We start from the raw sequence: 16,212 nt of genomic DNA, 5'->3' as shown, positions 1-16,212 counted from the left end.
CCTTTGGTTTCCCTGTTTATGATGTCCAACTAGGGGGTCAACAACCTCAGCACATGGCAAAGAGCAATTCCTTTGTCAGACCCAAAGCCAAATGCAAAGCAACCTTCACACTTTGATTTTATGGAAATTTACATCTACTGAACACACATAATAATGAACAGACAGACAGCCTTGCATGTATTTGTTACAGAAACATTACTCACACTTAAAGTCTCCGACAGGGAGCATGAAAGAGGCAGTTCAAAAAGCATCCACAGCCGGCTGATTTGGTACCTTTCATCCGAAAGCCCTTTCAGCTCTCATTCTCTGATTCTCCTCATCCAAAGAAGACAATAAGTTCTAACAAATGAATAAACAATCAGTCTTTACTCTGACTTCCCACTGCTGAATAGGAGTGAATAATTAGGGAAGTTCACCACTGGGCTTTGTGGTCTCTTACAATGCTAATTCAATTCCCCCTCGCTCCTGCCGCAATCAACAGCAAGAGTGCTCCTGTGAAGCTTCCCTTCAATATGACTCACCAGCAGACACAACACCTTCATCAGAGGCTCCTTGTGGAGCACTTGGAATTGGCCTCTGATTGTGAAGAGAGCTGAATGGCTCTGTCCTGACTAAAACAGAACTGTTTCATCAATATTTTAATTGATTACCGCTTATGTATTTACACATTTAGTACACACATATTAGGGTTACTTCAAATAAAATGTGTCTAACCGTAGAAAATGTACAAGATCAAGATTAAGATCAAGATTAACTTTATTGTCCCACACTGTGGGAAGTTTGGCATGGGCTTCAACCCATGCTGCGTCCATACAGGGAACAAGAAGCATATTTAAGATGAAATTATGCGAGAAAACTAAAACTATTTCCTCATTTTTTTTTTTTTTTTTTTTTTTTTTTTAATGGAGCAAGTATGAGCTGTGTTTGAGTAAGTGCCACATGCTCTCAACACTAATGTTTGATTTTTGCAAGGCTGAGAAAAACTACAGAAAATATGAATTCCATTATTTAATGATTCCCACCAAATTATTATTTCCCTTCTGTTTCAATTGACCAGCCTGGGGCAACAACTGCTATCATAAAGGAATTGTTGCAAGCAATGAGAAGATGTGTTCCTTACCACATCACTGGGCCTCTGAGCCAGGCTTGAATGTACTGCTACATTATCTTGCCTGGTAGACTTGATTGTAGCAATAATTATGTATAATACATAATCATGAGTTTGGTGGTTGCAGATATTACGAAATGACAATGTGTTAGAACTGAAGAAATGTAGGTTGCTTAAATGTCACACTAAAACCTAAGAACATTCTGGCCACGGTGTTAAAGTTTCAGCACTTGTAGTTGTCATTAATATTTCAGATTGTTATATTTAAAGCTTAATTGCAGAGCATCAAACATAGAGAATCAAACTCTCTTATCAGTGGCTAACTGTATTCTTCAGCAAGTCGATATAGTTGACATGATCTGGTTTACAACAACCCTTCTTAATGGCATATATAAATTGCTACCATTAGTTGTTTAGCACCTGGTTAAGACATCTTTTAACAAAATTAGCAAACTTGCAGTTGTCTGGGTTAGCTTGACCTTGACATTGTTTTCTTGCTGGCTAATTCTCAAGGGTGTTGTATTTTATTTTAATGTTTGTAATAAATAACCCAGCCTCAAAATGTTATACCCAGTTATGCTCTGTACACATAAAGCTGTTGTCCAATTATTTATAGCACTGGGGATAAGAGAGAGAGGCTGTGCTGTCAGAAAAAGAGTGAGAAAAAGAGCCAGTGAAAGCAAGCGCACACACACACACACACACACGGTGAAACTGTGTGAAAAGGGCAACACAGATTTTTCCCCATTGTTTTAGTTCCTTGCGTTGCCTTTCTTGCTTTAGTTTTTTGTTTGCACTTGGTAAATCAGTGATGGGGGACCATGATTTCTACCTCCATATCCTGTCATTCTCAAACCGTCATGCAGTGCACATTGCAACGCAGTACTTCATGTGCGTAAGTATAATGAAATATTAATACTGTGTGAATGTTTGTATAACATATTAATATTTGACTCAATCACATATTCATCCAGCCTTTGTTGTAAAGAAGAAAATGGATTTCTAACCCATACTCAAAAACATAACCCCCACTTATAAGATTGTGTTAACGGGAAAACAGGATTTAATTCTCAATGATCCGGTGTCAAGCATGGTTTCCCTGGACACATTTCACAGAAGTGGGGAGTGCCTGCATATTGTCAGACACGCTACAGCCAGGGATGCAGCTGGTGCAATTAACAGTGACTGATATAGTAAACGGAGTCTCTAAAGTAAAATAAACAAAAAAAAAACAATGATTGCACATGGCCTAAATATGTCATTCTCACTCGTAATCATATTAGAGGGATTGGTTCAAGGTTCTGTCGCAGGGCAAGGTGGATTTCACAGGCCTGTGTATTAGTGTGTCCCTCTGGGCTCCTGACGGAGTGGGCTACCGTTTCCCCAGCTGCCCGCCTCGCCGCGGGTCCGCGGCGTCTCGGCGTGTCCAGAGGCCAGCTCGGCACCTGCGCCCGCCTGTCTGAGCCGGCATGGTCTTCTCGCCCTTCACCGTTCATCTTCCTCACATGTGCAAGCTGCGAGGCAGATTTCTCTCCTCCGTTTTGAAATGCGTCTGCCCGAGACTGGAGCTTTCACCGTGAGACTCGTGTTAGTAATGGCTTTGTGGTTCCAAAGCCTAACCGTAGTGTCGCTTTTCCATGTCTCTGTCCAATTCAGGATATCGTCAGTGGCCAGAGTCGGCTGTCAAAATTTTCATCAATTGTCAGCAACGATTGTGTCAAAATCAGTTAAACTTGACGTCAGACTAAGATGTCGGAGTTGCCAATGAATAAAGTTGGAGGGGTTCACATCAGTGATTTCGGCATGACTTTTGATAAAAGGAGGGTTTGATGAAAATCTCTGATTGGGGATGGCTTTTGATTCAACCCCAGAATTTGAAGTATTTACCTCATTACATTTCTAATTATGTATTTACCATCCATCCTTTATAATTGTGAGAATGTTGCTTTGATAGAGATCTGATTAAGCTCCAAAGTAATCTACCATGAATGCTAACGAATGTAACAGCTAATTATAACATTCACAAGCGGCTAAACAGGCTAATTGTAGCTACGTGCATTATAAGTAATCATGCTTCTTGTTAGCATTAGACATCTAGCTGATTATAAAAGAGAAATTTAAATAGATTTGCTGAATAATAGTTTAATGAGGCATGAATGTTATGTAAAATAATTTCACCAATAATTGTCATTTGAAGTCACCCTATAGGAATTACCACATTAATTGGCTTTTTACAAGTGAAGTGGATTATATAAATGTAAATGTGAAAAAGTCATGGCAGTTTATACTCATAATTATGCAGAAATCCATTGATTAAGAAGGAAAAGTACAAAATCTAAATAAAAACAGAAAATGACTGCATACATTGATATACAGACATTTCAGAGCAACCAAATAACATTCTCGGCCAGAGATGTGCAGTATCTTATCTGTAGCTTTCGATTCCAAAGCAATAAAATGCAATGGAATTCTCTGAGGGCCCCAGTCCCTGTGTAATTTGTTGTGAGTAAATCAAACAGACAGTGGCCATAGAAAGGTATGGCTAGGAAATAACAAGTTTAATACAGTATCAAACCCTGTAACAGAAAATACATCCTGAGTGAAGTAAAACTTACAGCTAGAATAACTCTGTGTAAAAGGAATACACTGTGCACAGGAATACACTGAACCTAAACTCAAAATGCAAGTAAAGCCCTGTATGTGTGATACTGTAATTCTATCTGTTGCACATTGTAATTAATGTGTTTTAGTTCAACTACAACATAACAAGTAATACCCCCACTGACAACCATACAGCATTTCATGTGAAAAAGCAACAATATAACACAGTTGTTTTGTTAGCAAGCAAAGTTTGGGTAAAGGAAAAGCAAAGTTTGTGGGGGAAGTGCTCTTAATGGCAAAACAAATATATTTCTTTTTGCATAAAGAACCATTTTCGGAACCATATCCCCTAGCTTTTTTGAGGATGCAAGGAGATGCATAATATACAAATAATGAGTGCTGTGATTTGTTTTCATTATCATTTACGTAAATGTTAATGGAAAAGGACCTTGATAAAATGGATATTATTATAAAACGATTGAACATTTTACCATTTCAGACATGTCTTACATTCCCCAACAACATATTCTAAATCATTCCTTCAACCACACTTTTCATTCTACATGATTTGATTATTTATCCAAAATCACTCTCTATTTGGAGGGAAGTGCTATGCAGCCTAAGCATCAGTGTGAGATCCTTGGGTCTGCAAAAAATGCTTTTCACCTTTTTGCTTTTCTCTGCCAAATGTATGGATTTTATGCACAGCTGAATGTACTGAAAGCAAATTATTGGTTACACTTTACAGTATTCTAAATTAAATGGTCTTCATGTTTCATTTGCCATTAATTACATACCTGAGAGCACAGGCATACGTCCCATTTTGATTAATGTACCAGGTAAAAGCCTGTACATAATTAACAGTGCTAAAATACAATGAGTTCTAATCCTTAACAAAAGTCGTACCCCGATCTGGAGTCTTGGAGAGGTGGGGCTCCGAGCCTCCAAAGTGTTTCTCGCATTACAGCTTGTTATTATCAGGATGTTCAGACCTTTTACAGACGTGCTGGCAAGTTCGCCTGCTGTGTTGGTGGCACCTAGTTCAGTCACATGTCAACCTGCACTTGGCTCCACTCCCACTGTGTGAGCACTGAGCAGAAGAAGCTTCAAAGCTTTATAAAATACCAGCATCGAACGACTGACAATAATGCCCCAGCTCTACCTGTAGGAAGATACTTCTGCGACCATTGTGGGCAGCATCTGTACATCAGTTTAAAACCGATAAGGTGACAGAGCTGTTTACAGGACCACTCTGGTGATTTAATTTATTCTTTAAAACGTTAACGTAAGCCGTAACAAGATGATATACTACTACATGCTGTTGTGAACACTTAATGTGCATGATAATATAAAAAATAAACATTTTCATAATTCTGACAGTCGAGGTGTACTGAGATAAATATCTGTGTGGTATGTCAAAGCATTAGTATGAATATTCATTCAATATGTAAAGATATTAGTGTGTGGTCACATTCCTCAGATGGAACAGAATAGAAACATGACCAGAGCAGGGCTGGCATAAAGTCTGGTGCTATCCTTAGGAATTTTTCAAATCAAAATCCAACGAAATAACTCAACTGGAATTAATCTAAAATTCCAGAAATTACCTCACCACTGAGGAATATTGGTCATTATAGGTAGTATTCCCTGGATTCAGTTAAAAATTGTCCTGAATTTTGACGTACAATTAAATGCCAAGCTGGAAAAAGTAACACTTGCGTTTACTTGTACATCAAGTACACATTAATTTACTTTAATGCAGGGGTATTTCCTCATGTATTTACAATGGCATTTGCAGTTGACAGGAAATACATTGCTTGCAGAAAAAAATTAACCGAATTCTGGAGAGAAGACAGGAAGGGCTGTTAATCACTGCAAACTGGACATGATTAGTTTATAAGCACTTAACTCCTACCTTCTTTCTAAAAAAAGGGCTGTGTGAGCTAGCCATCTCCTTAATCATTCCATTTATTGATCACTCCTCACTGGGCATTGCTGACCTAACTCCCACCCCTGTGATATATGTATCTAGCCAGTGCAAAGTTTGACCTGTGCCACTGTAATATTCACGCTTTAACTGAACTATATAATTTCATGGTTAACCATTTATGCTAATTTGAAATATAAATCATTACTAAAACAATTAAACATATACTGGTAACTTTTTTCTTCTATATGTTGACCTTTACATAGTCTCATAGCCAGGGGCATTTCTAGCTACTAAGTCAAGTTTGCCTGGGGCTTGTCTTTTTTTTTTTTGAAAGGAGATCGGCATCGGTAGGTTGGGGAGGTTATATCTACCTTTATAATACATAAATATTATCACACCTTCGAATGCTGCAAGTCAAGTTCCACTCTGTTACACAGTCTGTCTGTTTTTTTTTTTTTTTTTATAAACACCTCCTTTTTCAGAGCGAACATATTTGGGGCTAGGCTTAAAACGTTTGGGGCTATAGCCCTGAATAATCGGACCTAACAACACCACTGGTCACAGCTTAGTGTTTTTGCCCGCCATCTAGGTACATGTTAGACCTGCTGAAACATCAGACAGCTACAATTGTCTTTTTTTTCTGAGAGTTGTTAATAGCAGCTGTTTTTCTGAGAATCATATCAACCACTGTCAAGGAAGCAGTTGCTTGTTAAAATGAGCATTTCTAGATTTCTCTGCTGTTATCACATTGGCTTTGAACAGGAGTTCATTTTTTTCTCATGCATCACTTTCTGCATATTAAGGGTAAGATTTTCGGCCCCCAGACATGTGTGCTGTATGTCGGACAACAGAGATTCTATTTCAGTGGCTGTTGTTAATAAACTTACAGTGGTATGTATACAGTTGTAAACAATGTACGTTTGATCAAAAACAGTTGTCCTTTGGCTACTTTTAGGGAGAGGATGTTTCTAATTTTTAGGTCTAGTTCAGTCTGAAGCAAGCATAGGTGGTGTACTGACCAAATTTAAGTGCTACTGTACTTTATAAATGAATCTTTATCAGAGCAGGATTGTAATATGACTGAAATGAGACAGATTAGCTTATGATAATCTTGATGGACACAGTAAATCATTTGTATATTTGATATATTAGAGAAGCTGTGGTTGTCGCCTGGTTATAGGCGTGTGCAGGTAGCAGCTGTGTCCTTATCCCTTACGAGGACCAGATGTTTGATGTGGACACACATTCTCCAGAGACAAGGTCTTCCCTGCCACACTTCTCCCCCCCCCGGCATTCCACAGCAAGCCATTTAGACTACAAGGCTTACATTCCAATGCTGACATGCTCACGTGGGATTGTTTATGAATTTATCATTTCATCTATAATTAAACTCAAGGAAGCTACCAGCAATAGAAGGGTGAATCACTCACGTGGGCACGTATGCTAGAGACTTACAGGAAAGTCTGGTGTGGGGTTTTTTTTGTTGTTGATTGTTTGTTTTTAATTTTGAACCCTGTATATGGGGTAGGCTCTCCATGGGAAGTCTATTTTGAAGATAAACACTCTGTGGCTAAAGACCCTCAGACAAGCTATTTTTATACATAGCATTTGAAAAAAAGCATCTGCCGTTTCCTTTCTCATTGGATAAAGTTTTGGCAAACGTGAGATAGGGTTACTTTGGCTTCATTGGCCTTAAGGTATGAGCAATTCTTACTTCCATGAGTCAGATATTTTAACAAATCTAAAAGAACATCTGTTAGTGTGGAAGTTGTACTTTTTCCACTGAACCACCACTATTTACTTTTAAAAAACATCACATTTATGTTTCATAGGAAAAATATACTCACTTCCTGGAAGAAAAAAAAAAAAACTTTTGAGATTTCTCAGAGGGAATTTCCACATGATGGAAAAAATTCAAGAAGATAGGTAGATACGTTTAACCTTTATTCACCCATAAAAGGGAATTTGCACTCACACGTAAAACACAGTCAATAAAAAAGACACAAAATACATAAATAAAAAAGGTTGTTTACCTGTACAGTGTTATATTTACATACCATACTGATCTACTGTTAGATCAGTAGTGTGATTTAACTATTGATTAATGAGCAAACATGCTCATGAAACTATAATCTTTGTGTAGAGTTTTCTCAGCTCTGGCTCAAAGGAGAAAACGGTAAAGATTCAAATGACTCTATACTCTTTTGTATATCTATTGTCCATTTTTATGCTTATGTCAGTCTTTGTAAAAGTCTCAGTCTCTTACTGAAATCTCTAGTATATACTTGCATAGATGAGTCATGACTACGATCCTATAGGTTGCATGTAAATGAAACACATCTACAAGCCTTTCAGATGGACAGGCAATTGCAGCCAGTGAGCTACACTGGGAGCTAGAGGAGCCATTAATTGATAATTATTCTGAACCTGTTTTTTGATTGTAATGCACAATTAAAAACCATGCCTGTTTAAACAAGGATTGCCCATTAGGTCCCAATTCCATTTCACTTTATTGCAGCTAATGTGGTGGCTCTGCTTCTGCGTATGTCCCATTAAATCACTTCAGTTATGACAAGAAGTCTCTCATCTCTTTTTAATCACAATGGTGCAATGCGACATAACCCACTGTCTTTCTTATTAATGTGAAGTGTACAAAATCAAAGCTCTCATATTAGACAAACTATAAAACTAATGCTGTCAAACTAGACAAATAAAAATAACCAACAGGCGATGGAAGATCCCTACTAAAATAATAGCTTCCTTATCAGTTCTCTGCTTACACTATTTGTAGATCGTATGCCACCACTGCTTTAAATGCTTCCAATAAATCTGCTGATGTTCAGGGAAATGTCTCAGACTGGAGTGTACTACAGCAGAGGATGCTGGGAACGCTGGGAACTTACATAATGCATGCATGGCAAGGCCCCATCCTGTTGTAATGGGTATTAGCTGAGGAATAAATAATCAGACCAGTCGGCCTTCCTACCAACAGATGCTTCTCCAAGGTCATCTGATCAGATTTGAGTGGCCCCAAATGACATCAGAGCAGCCATTTAAAAAGTTAATAATAAATTACTGTCTGCCTGATTTATTAAAAAAGGTAATTACAGCACTAGCCAAGTACAGATGTGGGAAAACAGAGAACGCATTTAGTGAAACGTATTGTAAAGGGAACAATTTTTCCAGACCACATGTATGTCCCTAGGGCTTTGGCTTCAGCTCTATGAGTCAGGCAAATTTAGCCAAGAACCTCATTTAGGTCTTATTTTCCCAATTTGCTTCCCTGTCAGGCTGCCGCTTGAATATTTTTGGCTTTTCAAGGGCTGAATTAATGAGTCATTCAGAAGTAAATCCTGTGAAATTGATATCTTCTCTTTGCAACTACCATACAGCAGTTGGTCAACTGCAGAGCTGATGATACGACTTCTTTTATTTTAGATTCCTGCATCAGGCTGTGATATTGGAGCCATATCACTGGATGGGATCATTTGAATTTGCATAAAATAAGTAGAGAAACAAGCTAATGCAGAATTTGCTAATGTGTTTTCTTGGTTGTACACATTTATCCCCAGACAATGTAATATAATGTTATTTTAAGAAACCTTTTAAGGTTTATGCATTTCAGTATAATGCACTCAAGCCCATCAGCTAATTTGTGTTGCCTGCACAGTTCAAAGGCGAGTGTTCGCACGGCATTTGAAATGACTTATTTTTAGTTCTGTGTGGACTCGTTTAAGTGATCCATTCTCATAAGTGTATGCTTGTAAGGTTTGGAAGTGAAGATGGATTGGAACACTGGCACTGTGGGGACATTTTGTTCTGTGAGTGGGAAGATGGGAACTCATTTGTTTTCCTTACATTCAACTGATTGCATCAGAAAAACAGCCAGCTTGTTCATCTTGGTGATTCTCAGAATAGATTTACAAGATTAAAAGTATGCCTTTCCTCTGCTGAGACCTCAGAAGTATATCTGATGAATGACTTCTCTCATTTGTCCTTTCTAAGAAGTCATTTTACAATCACTCTAAAGTATAAGATCCCAAGGAACCACAATAGTGAAGTCTCCAGCTGACCTTAAATTTAGTTGTTCTTGTCCTAAGGAAATTTATATATGTTTCAACAAATTAGCGTTTGAAAATTGTGATAGATTAACTCAAGGTAAATAAAGTAAAAGTTAATTCTGCAAAGAAATCAGTTTCAATTTGTCCGTCATGATGTGCTATGCTAATTATCTACTTTTTCACCATAAATGTAATATTTGTATAGGTAACATTCTGGTGTGTCTGCACGTTTATTTTTGAGCAGTCTATGAGAATTATATTGGTCATCATAGGAGCCAGTCTTTTCACTGGTGAACATCATAAACATGAACCCTCATAAACCTCACCTGTTTTTTATATATTTCCCAAGATCCCCCTCACTTAAGGCACTACTGTAGTGCCAAAAGTTGAACTAACATACATAACATATGAGAACGTATTATCCACTCACAAGAATGTGAAATACAGTCTGCACACTCTGACTCTAAACTCTGAACACAGTCTCTAACTGTCCCTGCTCCGGTTCAGATGTTTTCTGCTTATGATTGAAACTCCATCCTCATATGTAAATTGTTCCTGCTCTCAGTCAATGTCCTGTCTGCTCACACTCAGCATTTTTAATTATTTTGAAATAATTTGCATAGTGACCTGCGTTGCTGAATTTTCATTGACCAGGTCATTTTACTAACCGTAAATAATTTTTTTAATGAAGCAGTACATTAAAAAAATAGACAGATGGTTGCCATATGTATCGTGTGACAGATATCTAGCTATCTTATTAATAATAAATATGTAGATACTGTATCAAACATAGCAGTGGCTATCACAGTACTGTGTAAGTGTAATATCTGACAGGAGCTGGACCGAGCATCTGGGCACTGATAGAGAGGTTGTCCCTAGTCTGAACTGGTGAGTGGTTCAGACAAGTTGGCTAGCTATCTTGCACAGTGGTCCTAAATACTTTATCTTCTAGGACAGTTCTGTCAGTTCTCTCTCTCTCTGTACAGTGCATTGTCTGGTAGGCATTTTTTGGTGTGCAACTGTGCAACAATGGTCCTGTTACAGTCTTTAGAGTGCATGTACCTAGGTAATACAGTCATTGTGTTTGCCAGGGAACTAATTACCTACCATTCAAATTATAGCAGTTATGTTACTGCAACAGTTGACATGTCACTGACCCACGTGAATCTCATGTCTTAATTGGCCTTGAAATGAATCTATGGCTAATTAACTGTGAATGCTGTTGCAATACTAATACTAATCAGTAGCTAGGTTTATAGCAACTAATGTCTGTATATCTACTAACATTACCATATCTTTAACTACCTAGCTAAACTACCAAATAACTTCTTATAGCTGATCATCTCAATCTCCAGACATCAAACAAATCAAACATTTGTCATACAAACTGAAGAAAGCAGTTGAAAACCAACACACCTGAAGGACCTAGTGTATTTCATCTAGGTAGAAAGGTAATACAAATCAGAAGTGGGATATAAATGAGAATACAGAGAAGAAGAAAAAAAACCTTGCAGGGATGTTAATAAATGTGACCCTTGTGTTTCTGGAATACAGTTCATTATTTGTGTTTTTACAGGAACTGCAGCATTAGGTAACTACCTTACATGTCAGCTTATGCTTACCCAGTTTTTTGTTATTGTTGTGGAAGTAACCTTTGTTCATAAACAACTTTGGCAAGAGCAGTCAAACACACTTTGTACAAATACTGATAGGAAAAAAAAAGATTATACACTGACCTTGAGCAAGGAGGTGTACCTTTGTGTAATAAATTGTGTTAGTGTTGTTGTGTTAATACAACAATACTGTATTGTACTCACCCACCTTTTTACTGGTGTGTGAATCAGTTTGACTCCTATAGAGCTCTAGGTGCATGTGTAGTTAATTACCTCTCAATAAGCAATGAACACAAAAAAGTATTGCAATACACTAACATACACAACCTGGAATTCTTAACATATCCTAATAAAAAAAAATATTTCAGTGGGTCTTGCTGTGCACAATTATTTCCCTGACCAGAGCATATACACCAAATAATACTGCAGTTTGTAAAAAAGGAGCTAGAAAAGGGATTTCAATGGTGATTTCTGTCATTCAATGAACATGAAGGCACCTGCAGGAAACTGACTATGAAAATTATGAGTGGATATCACCACATTGCTTTTTGGGTCCAGATCAGTGAATCATTTTCCAGATCAGTAAATCCAATTAATCCGGTGAGTGTGGGGATTAAGAAATTATCATTTTTGTATGTACCATTAAAATTCCTCCGCCTTTGACAGCGGTGCTTTCATTGTATGAAATTGTAAGTTTAGTTAAATTTCAGAGGTGTCTGCTGATCTATCTTTTTTACATGTTTCAATAAAATCTTCTAGTTTTCCAGTTGTATGAACTTGGAATATAAATATCATTTTTTTTTACAATTATATCTGCCTTGATAGATGTCACATTTTTATGTTATTTTGATAAATATGAAGTTGCAAGGTCCATTAAAGTTCCTGTCTGCCTGCAAATACAATCTTTTCAGCCAACCTGTCTCTTTTCATTAACAAGAAAAATGTGTGATTGGTCTATCTATGTACCCATGCTGATTTTTTTTCTCTCAAAATCTAACCTAATCTTCTCACTGGACAAGGGCATTTGCTGAAATTGAGCATTCAATCATCTTGCAGCTTAATTTTTATGTTATTGACTGTTTTATATGGTGACATTTTTCACTGTATCAAAAAATACATTCAGTATTTTAAATAGTGTAGTGTAGCTTATCAAGAGACATAAGGACCTATATATTAAAATAGTGAGGCTCTATTATTTGTTGAAAAACTGGTCATAGCATGATCACCCTATCTATTTACAGATGTTAGCTGACACTCTTCCAAAGTAAAGGGTTGCTCAACACTTACTCTGGGGTTATTTTCCAACAGGTGTTAATCAATCAAAAACAACTTAGTATTTCTTTTACGCGGGACTAGCAACACATACTTTGATTTGGCTGGCCAAATCAAGATTAGAGTCCAATCAAGAGCTCAGTTTGACCTAAAATAATAGCTAGATAGGAACAAAAACCAAAATACGCCTTGTGACCACAGGACAGGAAACGTCATGTGCCCCCAGCTTTGTGAAACACCAGTTTAAGAAATGAGGGTTTTCCCAATGTTTCCTTCTTCCTGTCAAAGTGAGCTCTTTTATATTAGCTTTGCAGTTCAAAGGTCATCCACAGTCACACTGTTGCAACAAAACATGCTGCCCTGTGCCTTGTTTCAAAAACCTAATTCCGAATCCCAGTCGGTTTTCTGTCATTAGATGAAACCACAGCAACTGTTAGGTCCTTAGCAATATGAAATTGACTTATAAGTACTTCTCTGTCCTTTGAAGACTTCAGATTTTTTTAGCCACGTTATGTAACAGCTCTTAACTTCTGTCTGGCTTCTTTTTAATTGCTGCCAGCGTGGGTCCAAAATAATTTTCTTTCAAAGGTGTTCTCTCTTAATGACCTCTTGAAAGTTCCTAACGCATTTAAGAGCTGCACCAATCTACGGAATGTCTGTGTTACGCAATAGAGATTATCCCTGAAACGTGTGATTGAGACAGTCATCAATGCATGGGGTTGGTGTTGTATGTTTCCTATCATTTAAAAAAAGGACAACAAACAAAAACATGACAGCATTACAGCCAGTAACAGAAATTATATGAAGTAATAAAAATGACTGCCATTTAATGTTTTTATGATCCATGATTTAATCTGATTTTGAAAAGACTACAGCTAAAAGTCCCTTATTCATAATTTCTAAAGTAAGAAACTGGTTTCGGTGTAACTGAAATTTTACTGTGCAGTCTTTTATAAAGTAACCTTTGCTTTAAGGATGTGGTTCAGCCCAGAATGACACCACTAAAGAGTACCTGAGCGTATATGTAACTTGTTTTCCTGCACGGACAGGGACGTCGACCATATGGGAACACATGCACTGAGATTTCATCTGATTTGCAGCACTTTGGTTAAGGTTGTTACAAGGGTAATGATTACCAGATGTGAAATAACCGATCTGGTAAAATGGCTTTTCAGCAGAAACTAAAATAATGGCATTTAGTAAACACTTCTGCCTTCGCTAATGGATATTAATGCGGGTGATAAGATCGGTTAAGCTAATCAAGCATCGACAGCAACTGGGCTTCATGCCCTGTTAGAGATTGAATGTACAATCCTCATAGCTAATATCTGAATCAAAGTCCTACAAATATGGTGTGCGGGAGAAGCTCCAGATATACTGTGGTTCTAAATCAGAGAAACAACATTTAATGCTTAATATAGCACACTTTCAAGGTACCTTAACCCTTTGAGAATAAGGCACTGTTTTAAGAAAGAAAGCCCTTGATTTAGGAGATCTTACAAACCCTGTGTTTCTAAGCCAGTGAGCTGGAGCTGATGTGGGAGACGTGATGCACAGGGTGAAGGCTTCTCTGTCATAGAACCATGTGGTGTACGACTGCATCATGGAAACATTGAAGTGATTGCTGAACATTAATACAGGGTTACACAGAAAATGTGACCCATGCAGATTGATTGTATGGTAACAGTAGTATTTGAGGGAATAGGTCATATAGTCATAATTTAATTGAACAGTATCGTAATAGTAATAATAAAAAAGCATTCTCTGATGTGTGCCACTCCGGAAACCAGACTGATGCTGTCCAGAATTAACATGTAGAGATGAAGAAAGCAGGAGGCTTGTCCATAGTCTGTGCAACACTAACCACATTGAATAGTGGCAGAAATTTTATGTCACCACAGAACTGCTTTCCTCTGTGCAATAACTGTTCCAAATCTGAACTGCTGCATCAGGGCCTCCAGTTGCCTTTGCCGATGATAATACTCTGGGTTAATGCTCTCTCTCTCTCCTCTACTTTCCTACAGGGAGTACAACTTCTTCTCGACATGCACAGAGGAAAGCGCTGGGCACATAGGCTGCTACTGGCCCAACCCTCTGGTCGAGAGCTACATCATCCGAATCCACAAACACTTCTTCTCCAATTGCACCCTGGACCGCGTCATCTGGGTGGACCCACCGGACGACACCCTCACCATCCTCATCCTCATCCCAGTCTTCCTCACCCTGGCCATGATAGCGCTGGTCGTGTGGTGTAGCAAGCGCAGCGACATCCTGGCCTAGCCTCTCATGCTCACCCTGTGCGGGGTCCAGCCCCCAGCCCCCCTCCGCTCCGTACCCGGAGGTGATGTCACAGTGCGGAGCAGCTCATCACGTCATCTGTTCCAATGCATTCCATGACGGGGTAGATGAAAGGAACCAAAATTTGTATTCCCCCCCCTGAAAACTTAACAACAAGAACAACTTAAGAGCAACAGCATTCCAATTGCCTGGTTGGAGACCAAATTGAGACCTTTGAGCATATCCTGAGACAAAAAGGCAAAGAGAGGACTACATATCCACGCGTTTGTGTGGACTGAGGTTGGACGTTGGAAACTTCCAAAAGTAAACTTATCATTGCATTAATTGTGTCGGTTGTTGAATAGACTGAACAGCCGAATAGATGATTTCAGAGGGACAAATGAGACTGTGAGGTCAGTGAGACCTGAAACAGACAGTGCCATCTACTGTAATGCACGCCAGTTTGTTCACCAGCTGGGTGCTGCCGTCAGGAGGGAGCAGCTCCATCATACTTTGTCATCTGAACAAGATAGGCTAGCACAGTGTTCTCACTGTGACCAGATTACTGCATATTCTTTGTGGGGCCTTCTGCAACAAAACGCGCATGGAGTTACTGTGTTTGGTGTTGTGTCAAGGCTTCTTTGAGACCCTACTGTAAGTGGACGTTTGTCACTGATTGCACTGCATATTTTGTGAAAACTCTGCAGGAGTTCTCTTGAAGCTAATTGTAATTTAATGATGTGCTTAATCCTTGGGGTGGAGCCTTTTGGACCAATTTTGGAGAGTGTGGTGTACCACCAGATGCTGACTTTCGGTAATAAATAATCATTGAATCATGTACTGTACCACTATTTAATGTTTAATTAAATTAGTCTTAGAATTAGCCACTATGTTGAATATTACTCAAAGTTACCACTCTGTTGTTGTTTTTTTTAAATCGAAGTCTGAGTGCTTTCTGTTCAAACTGAACACAGTACAGAATTGTTTCCTAAAGAAGTGGTGGCAAGGGTTGTAGAGTGTTACTCTATCAGATGTTCCTCTTAAAACTGCTATGATTGTTATTCTGTTTCTGATTCTCACTGTTTTAAACTCTGAATGCATATATTGTTTGCTGGCTATTTGCTTTACCAGAGTGAAAACTGAAAGGGAGACAGAGCATCTATTGAATATGTGTCAAAAGTGATAGCTCTATCCATAGCACTCATAGAAGTGAAAAGATGTCTTGTGGGAAAAAAAACCTTTTCAGTTCACCAAAAGCGTATTGTAATGTAAAAGTCATAATAGAGAGAGGAAAACAGAAATATGTTTCTTGGCTTTCTCAGAAGGATGTTCAGGCACACCATGAGCCAA

General features: G+C 38.3%; 1 protein-coding gene across 1 annotated transcript in view; it reads left to right on the top strand.

Moving 5' to 3' along the window:
- The window catches only part of LOC118773381 (receptor activity-modifying protein 3-like), a 28,634-nt gene extending 12,892 nt beyond the window's left edge, over positions 1-15,742 (top strand). Inside the window, exon 4 of the mRNA XM_036522296.1 lies at positions 14,610-15,742. Within this exon, the coding sequence (XP_036378189.1) occupies positions 14,610-14,865 (256 nt within the window). The 3' untranslated portion in view covers positions 14,866-15,742. The remainder of the gene's footprint in view (positions 1-14,609) is intronic.
- Positions 15,743-16,212: the final 470 nt, after the last annotated feature.

The sequence above is a fragment of the Megalops cyprinoides genome, chromosome 2 (genome assembly GCF_013368585.1).
Source record: "Megalops cyprinoides isolate fMegCyp1 chromosome 2, fMegCyp1.pri, whole genome shotgun sequence".
Lineage (NCBI taxonomy): Eukaryota > Metazoa > Chordata > Actinopteri > Elopiformes > Megalopidae > Megalops > Megalops cyprinoides.
Note: the sequence above shows the minus strand (reverse complement) of the source record. Positions and strands in the feature narration are given on the sequence as shown.